At 33.1% G+C, this 20,232-nt stretch overlaps 3 protein-coding genes across 5 annotated transcripts; all 3 read right to left on the bottom strand.

The window, feature by feature from the left end:
* Positions 1-1,277: 1,277 nt before the first annotated feature.
* LOC110730900 (proactivator polypeptide-like 1) lies at positions 1,278-6,166 on the bottom strand. Its single transcript, XM_021910728.1, has 6 exons — positions 6,009-6,166; positions 5,256-5,351; positions 3,843-3,994; positions 2,845-3,039; positions 1,811-1,870; positions 1,278-1,643 (listed from the first exon to the last, which is right to left on the bottom strand). The coding sequence occupies exons 2-6, from the start codon at positions 5,344-5,346 to the stop codon at positions 1,476-1,478; spliced, it is 666 nt and encodes a 221-aa protein (XP_021766420.1). The 5' UTR covers positions 5,347-5,351; positions 6,009-6,166; the 3' UTR covers positions 1,278-1,475.
* A 4,163-nt stretch (positions 6,167-10,329) lies between these two features.
* On the bottom strand, positions 10,330-14,099 carry LOC110725898 (MADS-box protein FBP24-like). Of its 3 annotated transcripts, none has more exons than XM_021905370.1 (8): positions 13,766-14,099; positions 12,970-13,176; positions 11,728-11,797; positions 11,443-11,607; positions 11,183-11,224; positions 10,999-11,040; positions 10,688-10,864; positions 10,330-10,575 (listed from the first exon to the last, which is right to left on the bottom strand). In XM_021905370.1, exons 2-7 carry the CDS (start codon positions 13,155-13,157, stop codon positions 10,712-10,714), a joined length of 660 nt encoding a protein of 219 aa, XP_021761062.1. In that variant the 5' UTR covers positions 13,158-13,176; positions 13,766-14,099; the 3' UTR covers positions 10,330-10,575; positions 10,688-10,711. The 3 variants fall into 3 exon arrangements, with proteins under 3 accessions (XP_021761062.1, XP_021761065.1, XP_021761071.1); XM_021905373.1 differs by having other exon boundaries at positions 11,728-11,794; XM_021905379.1 differs by lacking the exon at positions 11,183-11,224 and having other exon boundaries at positions 13,766-14,098.
* A 963-nt stretch (positions 14,100-15,062) lies between these two features.
* Positions 15,063-15,887, bottom strand: LOC110732751 (uncharacterized mitochondrial protein AtMg00810-like). The gene has a single exon (XM_021912747.1). It carries the CDS (start codon positions 15,885-15,887, stop codon positions 15,063-15,065), a length of 825 nt encoding a protein of 274 aa, XP_021768439.1.
* Between the last annotated feature and the right edge of the window lie 4,345 nt (positions 15,888-20,232).

Raw genomic sequence — 20,232 nt, 5'->3', positions numbered from 1 at the left:
TTATTTCCAAGAGAACAACACGACTTATAGTTTGTGCCATACGTGAGTCGGCCTCTCAAACGAGAGTAATCAATTCATCCATCCATATCAATGAAAATTTTAGATAAGTATAGATTTACAAAAATAATAACAGTTAGAATACACGTTAAGTGAATTTTCTTAGAAACTTAATTTAGCAACACCTATCTAATCTACTTTTTAGGTAACAATAATAAAAATATTTCAATATGACATCTTATTGAATGCGTAATAACAACAATATCTCAATATGGCAATTCATTTAACCAGAAACTCAATAATTGACTACAATATCAATATGTCTATCAGTGATTAAGCAGTACCAAGAGTCCAAGATGGGAATATTCTCCAATCCTATTCAATCCTAAGGGCTGAGATTTGGAACTAATTTTCAGTCGACATGTATATTGTAGGTAGCCAATCTGAATTTTCGATTTGGTGGGGTGTGATATGATTTTCTAATTTGACTAAATTTTAATTTTTTTTTAAATAAAAAATAATCATCAATTGAATAATATTATTAGATTTGTATTTTTTTAAATATGTATATTTTTAATTACCAAAATAATTTTTTTTTGTGAAATATGATCATATCATTTCTAAAATAAGCAAATATTTGCTTTAATAAGTTGAAATAAACATAGCCAAGCTCGCTTTACTCTATGTATTAGATTTTACAACTGATGTTTATTACTTTATATTCGATGTTTGTGGTTGCACCACCTCATGGCTGTTGACAATGGTTCATTGGTTTGTGGTGGTACCACTACCACCTCACTTGTTACCTGTTGGCAAGGGTCTCACAAACATTAGAAAAACTGAAAAAATACTCCTTTAAATTAAAGCTCCAACAAACTCATCCAAATTAATTGGAAATTGTGATCGAATTTTGGACACAAATGGCCTGAAACTTTTGGATTGCCCTTCACAGTTGCTGGTGTATGTGAATGCGGTCATTGGAACAGTAAGAAGACGAGAGATGACCTAATGATAAACTAAGGAGAATACCAGCCTAGTCACACGAACACCGCCTAAGACACCCGGAAAAAAATGGCCTCCTTAGCTTTCGAGGGTGTCAGTAAAACACCCTAAAATACGCTCTAAAACTCACCCCCGTTATCGGATGTCATGCATCTACTCATATTAACAAGTGCAAATGTCCATGTCAATCACTAAGCAACAACAGAATATTCTCTTAGAATGATCATATGCTATATGTACTTGTATTAGGCTGAAGAATAAACCTACTCGAGGAAAGAAAGAACTGAATATTCCAAACATAGTTTCAAGATTACGAAGAAATATCAGCACATCGGTGAGTGCTTCTGTACAATAGAATATGACGGTGTTTCTGGTCATAAAAAATACATACCATAAGCATGTTTGTGTAGAATGAAATGCGTAGAATGAAACACACTTTGTTTAGAGGGATTTTATACAACACGACATTACGATATTTAAGATGAAGTCACCATTTCGATTTTTCCCTCAACTGTCTCTCGCTCTGTGTCAGCGTTGTTGTGCTTACTGCAAGCATGGAATGTGGAGCAGAGGTCAACATTTGCAATAAACTTCTGCGCGTCAACGAGGATAAGAGGTCCAAACTCGAACACCATGGATTTACACTGGTGAAACACACACACAAAGAAAAGGAAAGCTAAGAATCATTCAAGCTTTTTCAGTCCTGTAAATGAAAGGTAATACGAAAGGCAAACAAAAAAATGACAAACTATATAATGAAAAAATTTTAGAAAAACGAGTTACTGGATTCAATGCAATGAAATATTTGTACCTTCTTTGTGTAGCGTCCTACAGCATTACAAGCCTTCAGTAGGATCTGAATTACCTCTAGCTGTCATACAAATAATCAGAAAATGAGTTTGGTGATTCCGTGAATGGCTTGATAATTAAGACAACTAGAAGCTACATTAAGGAAATAAAGCTATCATTATTTCAAATTTTCAATCACCCATCTTCGCTAAACTGCTATATCATTTACTCTGTAACAAGTGACTATATACACATAAAAAACAAGTTACTTTATTATAGAAAATCAAACATTAATATATTTAATTTGGCAATTACTTGAATATAAATGTCAAGGTGGCATTCTGCTATTAATGGCCGTAGTAACAATAAGAGGGAACACAAAATAAATAAATAAATTTGCCTACGAAACCAAAATGTACAGGTTATACTCATATGCTAGAGCATAATGCAACCAATGTGCATCAACCATACGAGTATATCGCTGGAACCAATCTCTGAGCAAGTGAGCAATGTCCCCAACCCCCCCTCACCCCCCCCCCCCCTCTTTCAAAACACCCCCCCAAAACTGTCCATGTAGTATGTCAGAGGTTTTGTGAAGCAGCAAGCAAATATAACTTTTTAATACTTCCTAATAGTTCCCTGCTTAGAGTTAACAGCTCAACATAGATCCCCGCTCGACGTTAACATTCTACTAATGGCCTTTTTTTTCTCTCTAATTTAATTCAAGTACTTTTCACTCTACATTCTCCACCTTAATTTCTGTACTCCATACCAATATTAACCTCGAGCTGGGACAAAGGGAGGATGAAACTGTAAAAGCCAAGGAATCTTCTTAGATTAGTCACTCTAGAACAAGAAAATCAAGGTATTTTCTTTTAAAAGTCACTTTACAACAAGAAATTCAAGTTCCTGATTGACAACAATCAAAGACCTATTTCTTTGTCAAACCTGGGAGGGGAAGGGAAGGGGAAGAGAAAGATTTGGGAGATTCGGAACTTCCATTTAGGAGCAAATGATACTCAATTCATTAAAAATACAACAAAGTCAGGTACTAACCTCAGTGTCAGGGTCTTTCAGCTTGTCAAGAGCTTCGTCAACAGCTCTGTGGCAAAGATCGCATTTGTTTCTCTTTTCAGGAATGGACACCACAACATTTCTACAGAGATCAATTTTCTTACAAAATCCTTCTGGTTCGACTGATGAAACCTCTAAGAAGAAAAGAGGAGCATAGTAGTTCACCAACAATGTACACTGTCAAAAGAGGAGAAAAAGACAGTTAAAAACCTTTTCCTGCCAATTGTAAAGTAACGACTAATATTACAATTACAACATAGTATCGAGATATATTTGCTGAGGGATCAAATATATAGGGTGATACTATGCTACAGCTTCAATAACTGAAAGGACAGACAAAAGTGTAAAGAAAGACATCTAAGCCTCAAACCATTCACCTCTCTTCACAACCCTCTTCATTTTGGGCTTTACATTGTAAGTAATCTTCCAATAAGACATAAAATACTAGCACAGTCCACTTGTGTATGACACATCTTAAACATCTTCTAATGAGCCAATTATCAATCTGGAAAACACTGTAGCAAAAACTATATTTTGACATGTTAAGAAACCATGTAACAATCATCAGATCAGTTTTCGAATTTGACTGATCACATGAGGCAACTACTTTCACCTAAAATTATTATGAGGAAGCTTTTAGAAAGGGAATCAACATACAAGGAATATAAATAAGCTATGTTACTCGGACTCTTTATTTCACCTCACGTACCCGTGTCGGACCCTCGACACTCGGACATGGGTATGACACCCGGACACTTCACTTTTAGTTCAAAATCATGGAATTTTTTCACAAAATAGCCGAGTTGGACGCTTGGACACGTATTCGTGTCGGACATGGGTACCCGAGTCCAAGTAACATAGTAAATAAGTTGATGCAAAAATATTAATGAAAGATAGAAAGAAACAGCAGTGGAGAAAAGAAGAATTGCACAAATTTTGGCAGAGCTAACAAACTCTTTCTGCCTTGAAGAACTCAATACCTGCTTCACCAAACCATGCATTTGTAAGCAGGCCTTGTGAAGGGACTCCATAATCTCATTATGGGTCTTGTTTTGGTTAAGGTAGTCAAGAGCCAATGTGGTATACTCTTCACACATAGTGCAGACATCAATAGGTCCGGCAATTTCCAAACCTGAAAGTAGGACATCAGATTGTCAACTGACTACACCAGCAACTGAAAACTAGTTCAAGAATCAAGACAACATCATCTTGTAGGGAGTTGAGATGCTTTAACAATTAACATTAATATTCAAACAGAAGTCCAGAATTTGTAGTAAATAATAGGAACCCATCATAACATTTCATAGAACTTTCCTAGAATATATAAGCATAGAAAACTACGCAATTAAAATATTTTGGTACTGGTTGTACTTGTTTTTTTGGTCACTACAAGAAGCTTTATGAGTCCATGTGGCCCTCAATTCTTTACCAACCTCTATATTTCCAAAGTCAAATGCCTCTCATGCAATTATTAACTCAACATACGATTCAAGATGGCTCTCACAAAGACAGCACATCACAACACGAATTCATAAAGATCTTTCTCCATATATTTAGTAACAGAACCTAGATGACAGTATCAGTATGCCAACAAAACTGAAAAGAAAAAAAAATCATACGGCATCGTCCAAGTATACTAAATTTGTGACCTTCCATCACACCTCAATAGCCTCAATAAAATCCAATCCAGTCAAGGCACATATATTCCAAACAAACATGAAAAAGAAAAAGAAAATCGACACCTAAAATACATGCCATTTATTTCCAATACTCCCAAAGGATATCTCGACCTTTCTGAAAACCCAACAGTCAATGACATTGGAAAAGAGAAAAAATCACAAAAAAAATCATGGGACATACACATATAGCCATAATACTTGAAGGTAGTTCTGAAATTCATCAATCGAATGAAATATGGAGACACATACAAGGCAGGGGCCTATATGAGGAATATGGAACAGGAAGGCTTAATGCTATCTGGTATTCTGGGTATGAGTATGTAGACAACATTCATTTGCTCTCGGTTATATGACAAGTAAATCAGTACCAATATTGAGTTTATATGGCCGGTATGCCATATGCATGGACATAGTCATTAATTCACTAATACATTGGACATATAAATAAGCTACGAAATTTAACAATCCCTGTTGTTTCAGAGATTCTGTGAATAAATATTAACAAACAGAAGAATACAGAAACAGATTCCGTAAACAATTAAGGCATGCAGCACCAAAAACATTCGTAACAATAGCAGTATCAATCAGATACTTATATCATAATCACAGAGAATTCGCAAAATCACAAGCTATAACCATGAAATTTGAGCTAAAAAGAAATCAAATGCAGTGAAGTGATCACATAGTCTACAGCAAAGATAAGCTGAATCATACCTGAAACATCCGAAGCCGCCAAACTTCTAGAATCACACACCAAATTACCAGCCAAAACTAAAAGAACTACGAGCCCGACTCGGACATCCATGATTCCTGAATTAAACATAAGAAGCTTGGTTCAAAAAAGTCTCTCTATATCTATGACAATAACTATTGGCAGTTGATGAAACAATAAGAAGATTGTAGGTCATAAATCAGAATTCCAAAGCCTAAGAATCAAAAAATTCGATTATAACAACAAAAAAGTACAACGCAGGTACATCATCATCCTTTCGTAATTAGGTTTTTTCAAGAATTGAAAACCCAGTTTAAAATATCAACTAATTAACTTCTTAATCGAATTTTCAGGCCTGATTAGAAATTTTCAGGTCAACCATGATTCTCAAATAAAAACAGAGAAATTTTCACAAAATTGCGATGATAAATTCAACAAATTCATGGTAATTTCCACAAACAAGAAAAGTGTTTTATCAATTGAATTGATTATTCATACAATTAATAATCAAGATATTTACCACGAATTCCCATCAATAATTAATGGTGGGGTTAATTAAATTAAATTAATCTCGAAAAAAACCAGAAAACAGCAACTTTCATCAAATAATTCAGACGAACAATCAAATTATACAATCAAGATTACAACTTTATTAGAAAAAAAGTCATACAATCAACAAAAACCACTACATAACAATCAAAGTTAAAAAATTAAACAAATTCAAAGTAAAAAATTAATAGAAAAGAATTAGGCACCTGATTTTTTGTGAGGATGATTAATGATGAGTAGGAAAGAGATAAAAAAAGGTTGGAAAGAAGAAGAAGACTACAAAAATTGAAGAAGATTCCTTGGAGTGGGTTTTTGATGGGGTGAAGTTGAAGTTATAAAGAATTGGTGAAGAACATGGAATTTAAAGGGCCCACTTGCCAAATATCTAATCATAATCCTAATAGGAGTATGATACTTGTATACTCCATTGAGATACTGATATTGACTTTGGGTAACATACACGACAAGTAGACAATAATCCTAATTATGATAATTATTTTATTTTAACTACCTATGAGTAATTAGAGGTGTTGAATCGAGCTTATTCAAGTATGAGCTTGAGCTTTGAGTCACGAGGTTTTTTTTTTTTTTTTTTTTTTTATCTTAAATTCTCAAATTCAATTTATCTCTAGACATGGAATTAAATTTGCAAAAAGAAAATTGGCTTACTAATCCCAACTATCAATGGTGAGTGCAAAATAATACGAATTATTATCTTGAGAAATGTTCCGTCCATATATTATTTTGCGGTACCACCTTTTTTCGGTCTCCGAAAAAGAAAAGTATCTTGAGAAATGTTCCGTCCATATATTATTATTATGTTATTTTTATTATTAATTTTTTGTTTTCTTTTTAAAATACGCATTATATTAACAATTTTCTTTATAATCCAAATTAATAATGCTTTACTCCTTTGTTAGGCTTTTTTTAATCATCAATATTGTATTTAAATATTAGTATTTTTTAAAAATACCTGCAGTAAATTCTACCATTACACAATAGTAAATAGGATATTTAAATGCATTATTATGTTGATATAATTAGTTTCAAAAATTGTTTAAAAAATCCAAAAATATTTCTAAATTCACCAACCAAAATAATTAGTTTCCTCCTACTTGAACCACCTTAGAATTTAATGAAAAAAAAATGTTTATACAGAACAACTAAGACCCCTAGTAAGTTATGAATTGAATGGAAAATTCTTCGAGATACCTTTTTTGGTGACCGGTGTACCACTTTACACATATGATATAAAAGTTCGGTGATATCACTAATAGCAAATAATTGAGATCGTATTATTTTGCACAGATCGCTAATAATTGATATCATTATAAGCCAAATTTCTTTTGCAAAACTTACTTTTTTTAATTATAATTTTTATTTTATTTATAGCTTCTCAATAATATTTACAAATCATTAAGTTGAGCTATTAGATGTTGGACATTTAATTTTTTGAGTTGAGCTATTAGATGATGGGCATTTAAACCTTCTGAGCTGGTCTCAGAATAGTTTGGCATCTAACTCAGTTTTTTTGGTATTAGGGATGATTTTAGAAAAGATCGACGACTAGTGATTAGAGTTGTAAATAAGTTGATACTTTTGAGTAACAAATCGAGCTAATATTCAACTAATAAGGTTAATACTAATCTATGTTTAAGAATCATGAACAAACACCTTTTATTACACAACTAGGCAGTACCCAAAAAAAAAAAAAGTTAGTGTCAACATATTCAGATTAATTGATATTAGAATATATGCGAAAAAAAAACCTACATGAATATACTATTGACGGAATATTGTAGTTTTGGCTGGTAAAATACAGTAGTAATATTTATAGCATTATATTAGAAGCTAAACAATAATAAACATCTCTTAACAAAAAAAAAATAGATATAATAGCTACGTAGGTGATAAAGGTTAAATAAAAAAAAAACAACCATAAATATCTCTTAACCAAAAAAATAAATAGGTGATAAAAGTTTCTTTAAAAAAAACAACCACTGAAAAAAAAAAGAATTACTTTAGTATATTACGGTATTATAGATTTCCAATTGATTGTATACCAACTTACCAAGTACATTGAACTTGATCGGAAATTTCTCCTAATGAAAAGACAAATGAGTGATAAAAGTACTTGTATTTAGTGGCTTAATTTTAATATTATAGGAGAAGATTTGATTTCTTACTTGAGAGCTAATTTATGTAAAAATGTTGGGCTGGCTGATAACTCAGCCAATCCGAAGATAAAAAATAAACAAATAAGTAAACATTAATAAACAAAATAAATAACATAAAGAAAGTGTTTCTTTATCAAAAGATACTATTATAAACTTATGGGTATGTTTATTTAGAAGAAGTTAGGGGCATATAAAATGAAGGCCTAAGCATGTATTAGATTGATTAGTAATTTAGATTGTTAATTAATCAAATTGACCAATGCAATTGCTATGTATTCACCGGGCGATGCTCCAATTCATTGCTTGCTTTATTAATAAAAATATCTTTTGTTTATTTTTACAAATATTATTAAACGTCAAAATTCATAGAATAAGTAAATATATTTTGCGATTAATAAAAAAAATCTTTAAAATTGCTATATATTTTAGGTTACATATTTTAATACCTATAACCTATATATATAAATTAAGAATGAGTAAATGAAAGAAATGAGATTAAATTTGAAATCATATTGTTGTTAAAACACATATAAGTTGACAATTAAAGTTTTAGAATTTATGAACACGAATAACTCTTTTAAATGACTTTATTTTCATAAGTTATATCATTGAAGTTTGATGTAGGTGAATAAATGCTTCCAAATGATGCCCAACATTAATATTTATAGATGAAATATAAAAGTTGAAAAAATATGTGGAAACTTCTACACATGCATGCTCTAAAAAATATCACTTAAATTTGGAAGCATCTTGAGAATTCTCCAATTCTTTTAGGTTCTTCCGCAGTTTCCCCAACAATTTCTCAACGACATTCTAGAATTTTTCAAAAACGACCCTGAAACATAATTAGTTGGGTTTATGAAATTTGGGTCACCCTGACACAACATAACTTAATTAGCTCATTACCCTTACACTCATACAATGAGTTGATGAGTCATTAATTATTTTTATATTTATTATTATTATTATTATTATTATTATTATTTTTACACAAAGAGTCATTTAATTCTTAGGGGGCTTTGTTATGTTGTTGTAACCATTTTGGACTAACACTGAAAAAGCCGTTTTTGAGTTTAATAAACCCTATCCTTATCCCGTATTTATTACTCATAATAATGATAGATACTTCTTCCGTTCTAAATTAAATGACACATATTTTTTATCACGTTTGTCTATGCCTAAATTTAAGCGTAAAACAAGTATATCAAGATACAAACTTAGTGATTATTCCTGACATAGTCAGTGATAGATGCTTAGAGAAGGCCACATGCTAACATGCCACTTAGGCCTGTTCTTTAGAGTTGTTATGCTCTGCTTAAAAATAATAATTAATATTGAATTATTATAATAATAATAATTAATATTTAATAATAATAATAATAATAATAATAGTTATAAAAATAGTAATATTATTGTTAATAAAAATAATAATAATTGATTTTTTATAATAAAAATTAATATTTGAAAGATAATAACTAATATTTAAAGATAATAATTATTAATTTTTGATAGTAGTAATAATAATAATAATAATAATAATAATAAATAATAATAATAATAATAATAAATAATAATAATAATTAATATTTAATAATAATAATAGTAATAATAATAATGCGGTAATAATAATAATAATAATAATAATAATAATAATAATAATAATAATAATGATATATGCTATGTTGCAATCTCCTCTGCTCTGCTGACTTCTGCCCTGGGAAACTCAAAAGAACAGGGGCTTAGTCTTGATTCTATATTTTGAAAAGTTACTAAAAAAAAAAGTATTCACAGCAACTTAGACTAATCACTAGTTGTGAGTTTGGTTTAGTTTTTTGAACGATTTTCCACAATATTGTTAAAACAAAAATAAATTTCCACTATACATTGGTTTAAAAACAAATTTTCTATATATTGTCCACGTGGGATCGGTGTAGGGCTTTAATTTTTTTTTCTTTTGGTTCAGCTTAAAACCTTTATCACCATTAGCAGTTTAGAAAAGAGACCCTACCTAACTAATAGCTGGTCTCTTTGCGTCTCTGGTTAATTTTAAAGTCTATGCGTTCATAATTATACTTACAAATCAAAGAGACCCTCTTTTAATAAAAACAGGTCTCTTTGACGTTAATTAAAAAAATTGCAAAACCGCTAACGACCAATCCTATGTGAACGGTATTTTAGAAATTTGTTTTTAAAATGAAGCATAATGGGAATTTATATTTATTTCAACAATATTAAGGAAAATTGTTCGTTTATGTAATTACTTTTTCTGCTTCTATTTAGCCCCTTAACTCTGGTGAAATCCTATATATTGATGTTCTGAAAATATGAAAGAGGGGGCAAATATATCAAGTGAGAAATTACAGTGTATTGATCAAATCATAAAGTTTAACAGACAATCAGAAAAATCATACTACGATGAAGTTTCTGAAACTAGGAAGAAGTTTCAGGTTTTTATTTGTAAACTAACAAGATCTATGCAGTAGCAACTAGCAAGCATTTATAATAGTAAGCTCTAAAACTATATATAAAGCACAGGCATATCCATATGCATTCTGAGAAGGTACACCCACGACGGCCACGAAACAGACAACTCACTCTGCAAAATAACATTACAAACAATCAGAAAATATGCACACACCCTGTATGTCTTTAATTGTTACATCCATATGAATACTGATAAAAAAGGATTATGAATATCGAAAATCTACCATAGTCTTGAAGGTTCGGATGAGTCATGAGTGGGTTGAAGGCGGTAGGGATAATACTGAAGTAGCAAGCTCAAGTACAGTGCTGCTACTTGGCTGCTCTTCGATAAACAGCGTCGTCTGCCCCATCAGTTGCTGCTGCTGCTGCTGCTGCTCTTGAAGTTGCACTCCTCCCATCAACTATAGATATACACATTATGTAAAACAATGATTATAATTCTTCCCTGAGATCGAATTAATTTCTATATATTTTCATAAGATTAACGTGATCGATCAATTGTAAGTGTAAGGTTTACTGTAATTTGATTGCTTACCCAACGATACATGTTTCCGTTGTCAGTCTGCAACAGTTGTTCCTGCAGTACAATGGATTAAAACACAATATGGATAATAACATAAACTAATTAGTTTTAAGATATTATATTATTGTTAAGAGAATTATGTTAAATCTGTTATAAATGAATGAAAAATTCATAATCATTTATTAATTTGGATAACCTTTCTGCGAAGATTTTCCATTTGCTGTTGCATGAGCTGGTTCTGGAAGACCAGAAATTAAACAGAATTTCAGATAATTTTTGACACAATAATAAAAACTTTTTTCTTGTTAAACAAAAATATCAAAAGAGATTCTGAATAAAATCTCAATCTATCTAGTCCTTTATTTCGTCCACTACATCAAAATAATATGTAAGAGCAGAGAATTTTGTTAAGGTTCAGAGTCTTCGGATTAAATTGAAATGGCAGAGATTAGTGACCTTTCGTACTCGAATTACATTCAAGGATAATTCAAGTTGTTGTTCATGTTTTTGCAAGTCCTCAAGGGGGAGAGGACCCAAATCTTCACACAAGTAGTTCCTTATCCTTAGCTCAGCGTTGTGAATCGCTTCCCTTAGCGCTTGCAGCTCTGAATATAGTTCTTCCTGTACAAAGTAATTACCAACAATTATTCATCATTATATTAGACTTATTAATCATGCAATTCATGATCAATTTGGATTAAAAACAAGAAATATTAGCAGTCGAGTTTGTAATTTAATTACCCGATTATCATGTACTGGAAGCTGAATGCCTTGAACATTCAGATACCTCTGTATGGTTTGCTCTAGACTGCTGTCGTGCACACACAACATACATAACACCTTCTTAGCTTACACGAAAAACACTCGGACCGTGATACTAATGCCATTTAGTAGTCAATGTCAAGTTAACTATACACAATTGATTAATAACTATTTCATGAATTACATATAAATATAATGCAATTTTTTTATTTTTTATTTTTTATTTTTTTTTATTTTAATATAACTAAGTACACATGCATTTTGTAGCAGACAAACTTGATTTGGTGAATATACATGCTTTTGTGCTTGACATCCCTTGCAAAACATAACAAAGAAGTTCTTCAATTCTTGCTTAATTAGTAGAGGGCCGGGATTAATTATCTCTTTGTTGCATTACAAGTAACAGTTGAAACAGCTTACAAAATGATTAACTGAGAGTCGAAAATGAAGATACAAAGAGATTAAGAAAACAATTAGAAGACTGATGAGCCATGTAACAAACTGTATTAATTAATTACATAATAACATCAAGGTCATGTATAGCAAAAAAAACCAAAAAAAAAAAAAAAAAAAAAATTAAAAAAAAAATTAAATAATAGTTTTAATGGATTAGTACAGTCTATAGTATGATCTTCTTATGGCCCTTCAAAATTAATTTTAAGACATTGAGTATAGGAAAAATCATTTTAACATTTCATACGGAATGATTACATTTAGGCAAGTAAGCCAAATTACCAATTGATCGAATTATAACTTAGTTAAATCACATAGATTAATCAATCTTAAGTCAAGATTAACCTAGCTAGTTATGCCATAATCAACAAAAGTTTTAATAGAAAATATATATATATATATATATATATTATTAGGTAAGATAAATTAGATTAAGAGTATATGTTAGACAAACAAATATTGCACCTAATTATTTAAATTTTTGTTATAAAAAAGAAAAGAAAAAAAAAAGCAACATAAAAATTTGGTCAAAGTTAGGTCCAGAGATCTGCAGCTAATTTAAAACAAAACTGAGAAAAGTAATCATTTCAAAAACACATGAAAAAACATCAGAAAATTGATGAGAGGAAAACCCTAGCTAGCTACATACTGCTCAGATTCACAAAAAATCATATTAATTTTTTATCATAAACATTTAAAGTTAAGAAAATTTAGATTTCTATTAACACTAATTAATTAAGAATTTACATTTTTAATTAATTAGTTAACCTGTTGGAAGATTCAGGGAAAGTATGAAGTTTTCCGGTTCCAGAAAAGATGATGAGGCCAATTTGAGCATCACAAAGAATGGCAAGTTCTTTGGTCTTCTTCATTAGTCCTTGTCGTCGCTTCGAGTAGGTCACCTGCCTATTAGTCCTATTCTCTATCCTCTTCATCTCTATCTTTCCCCTTCCCATGGTGTGTTTCTCTAATCTTCTTCCTCGAAGAAAACCCGAAAATAAGGGGACACATCAAGTCAGAAAAGTATACATTCATTCTAACTGTTTGTTAATAATTCAAGAAATAAACATAATTAGCTTCCTTTAGAATTTATTCATAGAAGATATAATGATCAATAAATAAGAAATGTTGCTTAGTATATAAAATGCTAAGTAAATATGTCAAAAATAACCACAAAAATAAATTCACAAATTCCAAGGTTTAAAGCAAAAGCCTATGTTGAGAAAATTTGTCAAAAATAACCATCACACTAAAAAAAACTTACAAGCAGAAACCAGTGCACCACATTTAATACCATATTATATAGCATATATCATTGATCATAAAATGGAAATGTAAAGAAACAAATGGTATAGTAGCTAATTAGGCCGCGTCTTGTAGTTAATTAGACCGCATCTTCTAATAATGGTGATTGATGAAGGGTACCAAAAACAGGAAATATGGGGGAAGGGATCAAATTCAAAAAACAAATTCGAGTCAAAAATAAACATAGCAATAATTAAAAAGGCCTTTCATCACCATTTGAAGAGATGATCAAGGTAGCAAAAAAGTCTTGTGAACTTACTCTTTTTTCCTGAATTTACACAAATCAACCCTAATTTGGATTTTTCAAATTTTCGATTTCTCTCTCTTACTTAAACAAACCTCTACTCCTCAAGAAACCATAACAAAAGGGAAATAAGTTTTGTAAGAATAATAAATGTTCTGCTTGTGAGTATGTATATTTTAGGAGGGGGGGTTGAAGCTCTTATGTAATAAGAAAAAGGGTTTTATATTAATTATTTTTAAGAAAAAAAAGGGTATTTTACAATAATTACATGTGTTAAATGTAGTTCATATTGTCTGTTTAAGTTAATCATATTTTTAAGTTTCTGAAATATAGTCTTTCTATTATAGGAAAAAGCTAAGTAGGGTTGAGTTCAATAAACCTAAGTTAAATACCTAACCTCTTCCTTTACACCTTTGGTTTATTTTCATATTATGTGATGAGAATCAACATCCAATCGACCCTTTCTTTCTTGACTATGTTTAATTTTTAGGATGAAGACTTATAAGTGAAATCGTAATCAGATGAAATTGTTCATATTAAGTATCCTCTTTATAATTAACATGTAGTTTTTGGGTTTACAACTTTATGCTTTGCGTAACTAATAGTCTTATACCTTAGTGCGTTATGATCTATATTTCAACGTGCCATACTAATTACACTAAATCTGTCTGTGCAACAAGTCACAATTAAAAGAACCGAAATACCTTGTATAGTGTTTCGTCAACCTTCAAAAATTTAAAAAGCATACATATATATATTTATAGAGAATTAAGCGGATTTGTGTTTGCAATTTTTTGTATATTTTATTGCTTGTGATAGTACAAATATTTATACACAAAAGTATCCTGTAAATTAGGCAACTACTACCAAGATTACAACAACTACTACCAAAAATACAGCCTAAATATTTGCAGAATGAATTGGTCAATATTTAGTCCCTTTAATTAAGGATCTAATTATGGTTATTTCTACACTCCCCCTCAAGTTGGGCATTCGGTGCTCCAATGCCTAACTTGCGTAATGCCTCATCGAATGCTTCAGTGTTGACGGCTTTTGTCAGGATATCAGCTAACTGATCTCTTGATCTCACAAATGGAAGTTTAATTATCTTATCTTCCAGTTTGTCTTTTATGAAGTGTCTGTCTATCTCAACATGCTTCATTCTGTCGTGTTGAACTGGATTTTCTGAGATACTTATTGCTGCTTTGTTATCACAAAAGAGTTTGCATGCTGTTTTTTGTGGAAAACCAATTTCACTCATAAGTTTCCGGATCCATAAGATTTCAGTTATCCCTTTTGCAATACCTCTGAATTATGCCTCTGCACTTGACAAAGCCACTACTTTCTGTTTCTTACTTCTCCAGGTGACCAAATTACCTCCTACTAGGGTGAAGTATCCAGAGGTGGATTTTCTACCATCACGATCTCCTGCCCAATCTGCGTCCATGTACGCAATTAGATCTAGGTGATCATTCTTGTCAAAGTAAATCCCAGTACTACTTGTACCCTTTAGATACCTCAAAATCCTCATTACTGCTGTCATGTGTTGTACTTGTGGAAGATGCATGAATCTGCTCACTACCCCTACTGCATAGGCTATGTCTGGTCTTGTGTGAGCTAAGTAAATAAGTTTCCCCACAATCTTTTGATACTGCTCCTTATTAGTCAATTTTGCACCTTCAAGAATTTGAAGGCCATGATTTGCCACAATCGGTGTTTCAGCTGGTTTGCAACCAAGCATTCCTGTTTCTACCAGAAGGTCAAGAATACATTTCCTCTGGTGAATGAAGATCCCTTGCTTTGATCTCAAGACCTCTATGACAAGAAAGTATTTGAGGTTGCCCAAATCTTTCATCTCAAATTCCTGAAATAATTTTCCCTTTAAGTCTGCAATCTCCTCCTCATCATTTCCTGTAATAATCATGTCATCTACATAGATGATTAAACAGGTGATTTTCTCTTTTTCTTTCTTCAGTGTATGATCGGAATTACTTTGCCCATATCCAAACTTCTTCATAGCTTTTATGAATCTTCCGAACCATTCCCTAGGAGACTGTTTTAGTCCATAGAGAGCCTTCCTCAATCTGCATCCTCCCCCATCTCTAAAATCATGAGAATATCCAGGAGGTACCTCCATATACACTTCCTCGTCAATTCTTCCATGAAGGAAGGCATTTTTCACATCAAATTGGTACAGAGGTCATTCCTTGTTTGCAACTACAGAAAACAGAACTCGTATCGTGTCAATTTTGGCTACAGGAGAGAAAGTTTCTGAGTAGTCTATTCCATATGTCTGAGTGTATCCCTTAGGAACCAGTCGTGCTTTTTATCTCTCAATAGTTCCATCTGCTTTGTATTTGATGGAGAATACCCATCTACATCCCACCTTCTTCTTCCCCTTTGGTAAGATGCATTTCTCCCAAGTCTTGTTTTTCTATAGGGCCTGATACTCTTCTTCCATAGCCTGCTTCGATTTTTCATTCTTGATAGCTTCCTCCACATTCTTTGGAATGTCTGCGGAGTATAAAGAGGCATTGAAAGCTATGGTTGTGCTGAACAGATTTTCAGTGCTGATTCTTTCGACTGGATATCTAGACCGTTGGTCCTCATATTCAGGATCATATCTCCTTGGTGGAACTCCTCTCGTACTTCTAGGAGGTAACTCATACCTGTTTTGTTCACTTTCATTGGAGACAGGATTAATTTCAGGCATATTATAGGAAACAGGAGAGCTTTCAGATGGTACCTCTTCTAATGAAATGTCATCAAATGGATGCTCATTTGGCGAATTTGGTGGAGACTGAAGAGGAAGTGGGACTGCTGCTTTTGGGGCAGCATCGGTGGTATTGCCTACTTGTGTTGTAGGATCTGGGTCCACCATTTCTGGATATGTCAGCCAGCTAAGGTCATCACTCAAATTCTCCCCCTGAGGACTTAGCTGGGTGTAATAGTAAGTTTGTTCAAAGAACTCACAGTCTAAGGTGGTGTAGACCCTTTTTTGAATTGGATCATAACAATGGTACCCTTTTTTATTAACCCCATACCCAATAAAGACACACTTAGCTGCCCTAGGTTCGAGCTTATTTCGAGCCCGTTTTGGTAAATGAACATAGACAACGCACCCAAAGACTCGTGGAGGTAAAGAATGGACTGATGGGATGGTGACATGGGAGGATAAGGTGTCGAGAGGTGTTTTGTAGGCAAGTGGTTTACTGGGAAGTCGGTTTGTGAGATAGGTGGAAGTAGCAATGGCTTCTGGCCAAAAATAGACTGGGACATGGGATTCTAACATGATAGATTTGGTTATTTCAAGAAGGGTTTGATTTTTCCGTTCGGCAATTCCATTTTGTTGGGGAGTGTCTGGGCATGTGGTTTGGTGAATCAGACAATGGTCAATAATGAATTGTTCCATATCTAAGGTTATATATTCCCCCCCATTGTCCGATCGTAAAATTTGTGAGTGAGCATGAAACTGAGTGCATATCATATGATAAAATTTAACAAAGACATCAAACACTTCAGATTTATGTTTTAAGAAATAAACCCAACTCATGCGAGTACAATCATCCACAAATAAAACAAAATAAGAATAGTTATGGAACGCAAATTCAGGCGTTGGGCCCCATACATCGGAATGAATCAAAACAAAAGGTTTAGAGGCATGGCTTAAACTAGGATGATAAGTATGTTTATGACTCTTAGCTAAAACACATGCTTCACAATTCAATGCTACATCAATATTTTTAAATGAGGGAAATAAACGTTTAAGGTAACCAAGAGAGGGGTGACCTAGCCGACGATGCCACATCCAAAGTTGGTTTTCCGGTGATCCATGAGCAAGCAAAGCGTTACCTTGTTGAGCCACCTCATCCACATAGTACAAACCCCCTCGTTCAGTACCACGCCCAATGATCCGTCCTGTTAGAGCATCCTGCACAATACAACCAGAATCCATTAGTACGACAATACAATTAAGCTCTTTAGTCAACTGACTCACAGATAAAAGCTTATGAGTGAGACTAGGAATTAAAAGACAATTATTTAAATGAATGTCCGAGGTTACATCAACGGTCCCAGCCTGGGTAACAGGAATATATTTCCCATTTGCTGTTTGAATTTGGTTACGATGGGTGGTTTGGGTGGCTTTAATATCTAATGGATCACACGTCATAGTGTCAGTAGCTCCACAATCAAATATCCACGGGATAGTTCTATTACAAATGAGGCCAAAAGATTTTGGGTTTAATCTAGTGGGCTGAGTATTTTCAACTTGGGCTTCTATTTTTTGTTTTATTGGGCTAGGTTTATTTTGTGGGTTTGGGGCTTTAAGAGGTACGATTAGAGGGTGAGAGGGAGTGGGTTTTTTGTGGTTTAGGTCTTCTTTTCCCTTATCCTCTCTAGCCGTCATATGAGAGGGGGAATAATCCTCCTTTCCATTTTCAATCCCTCTTTCCATTTTCTGTTCTCTACCTTCCGGACCACCATAATTTCTGGTGGTACTTTCTGCTTCCTCCATGCTTACGATCTTCGCTGCGCAACCTTCCTTGCCTGAGTTTTTTCCGTCTCCATCGTGGCCTGTTCCACTGCTGTCTGGGCTTGATTTCACGGCAAGACTGGCCTTGCCGCCGGTCTGGTTTACGTCGACCTTGGTAGCGGCCTTCTTTTTCGTGTACTCCTCCCACCAGTCTGGATACCCGATGATTTCAAAACACCCCTTCTTGGTGTGTTTCGTCCCTCCACAATGGCTACATTTCAGGTGAGATTTTTCCTCTCGCTGGAATGAAGGTTATGACCGGCGGTGAGCAACAAAACCACTCCCAATCTCTGAGGGACCTTGTCCCAATGATGAGGCGCTAGTCATGATACCACGGTGCATAATCTCTCGCCGGATTGTTGCGTATGTCGTTCCACGGTGGGGAGTGGATCTTGGTGTAGTATGTCCCTCTTTTCCTTGTCCAAGGAATTATCAATTCCAGCCAAGAATTGATATAATCGTTGCCTCTGTATGAATGAATTGAACAGTGTAATTTCCTCTGCACATTTCATCGGGTTCGGCATCCTTCTGTCAATTTCTTTCCAAAGTGTATTTAGTTTGCTGAAATACACTTCAATCGTTTCTTTCCCTTGTGTCATGGTTGCTGCCTTAAAACTCAGATAAAAAATCTGAAGTTCGTCCCGTCCACTACTAAGAAGGGTTTCTATGCCTTTCCAAAGATCTTTGGCAGTTTTATAATCAAGAAATTGATTAACGAGATCTCCGTCAATATTCTCGATTATCCACGAGAATACTATTGAGTCCCTTTGAGCCCATTGGGAATATTCTGGATCGTCTGATGACAGGGGGTTGCCGGTGATATGGTTGAGCCTCCCCCGGCCACCAATAGCGATCTGCATTAATTTACACCATTTGGTGTAATTTGTATAGGTTAACTTCTCTGTAACACGCACATTGTGTGTTGTTCCAGAGTCTGGGTTGATTGGGTTTTTGTTGAGTTTTTGAAACATTTGGAACATTTATTCCATCTGTTCCATTGAAATCAGTTGGTTATTGTTTTCCGGTGGCTCAACCATTTCAAGGTAAGTCTCCGGTAGATGATGAAGCTAATTAGGTTTCGGTTTCCCGAAGATCCGAACCTTATGGCTCTGATACCATATAGAGAATTAAGCGGAATTTTGTTTGCAATTTTTAGTATATTTTATTGCTTGTGATAGTACAAATATTTATACACAAAAGTATCCTGTAAATTAGGCAACTACTACCAAGATTACAGCAACTACTACCAAAAATACAGCCTAAATATTTGCAGAATAAATTGGTCAATATTTAGTCCCTTTAATTAAGGATCTAATTATGGTTATTTCTACAATATTACCGCATGGCCGATTTTGGTTTTAAAACTATATACTTATAGTTTTATATCTTGGAAGTTTGATCGGGAAAGTTCAAACACATTATTAAAGAGAGTTATTCGAATAATGAGATGAGATTAGAGAGTACAATCAATTTAATTCACATGTATAATACAAGTATGATTTTCGATGCTTGCATAATACTATTTATGCACCATAGCTAGTTACAAGTGATTTCCAGGTAACAAGAATTAGCAAGCAAGTTAGAGAGTTAAAACCAAAATATGAGGGAGACTTGGTATACATTCTAATTAAGGTTATATTAATCTTCTAAGTAACATTCGACTTGGTTATTATTATCCATGAGTTATCCCTTTGTCACATTTTGCTATTAAAAAAAATTAACTTTTGACTGATTTGTCACAAAGGTTAGTAAGCCTTATTAAATTACTAATTTAGAAGTCATTTATCACTGTAATCATGGAAATTAAAAAGATGGAAGTTAGCCTTTACATTGCCCCAATCTGGCCTTCATTATTAAAGACATTATATAATTTTATGTATTTATCTTTTGTAATTAATGGTTGCTTTTGTCTCCTCTCTCCCGTCCATTAACTCTTTGTAAAATAAGC

Source organism: Chenopodium quinoa, unplaced genomic scaffold, assembly GCF_001683475.1.
Source record: "Chenopodium quinoa cultivar QQ74 unplaced genomic scaffold, ASM168347v1, whole genome shotgun sequence".
NCBI lineage: Eukaryota > Viridiplantae > Streptophyta > Magnoliopsida > Caryophyllales > Amaranthaceae > Chenopodium > Chenopodium quinoa.
This window is presented reverse-complemented; position numbering and strand designations above follow the sequence as displayed.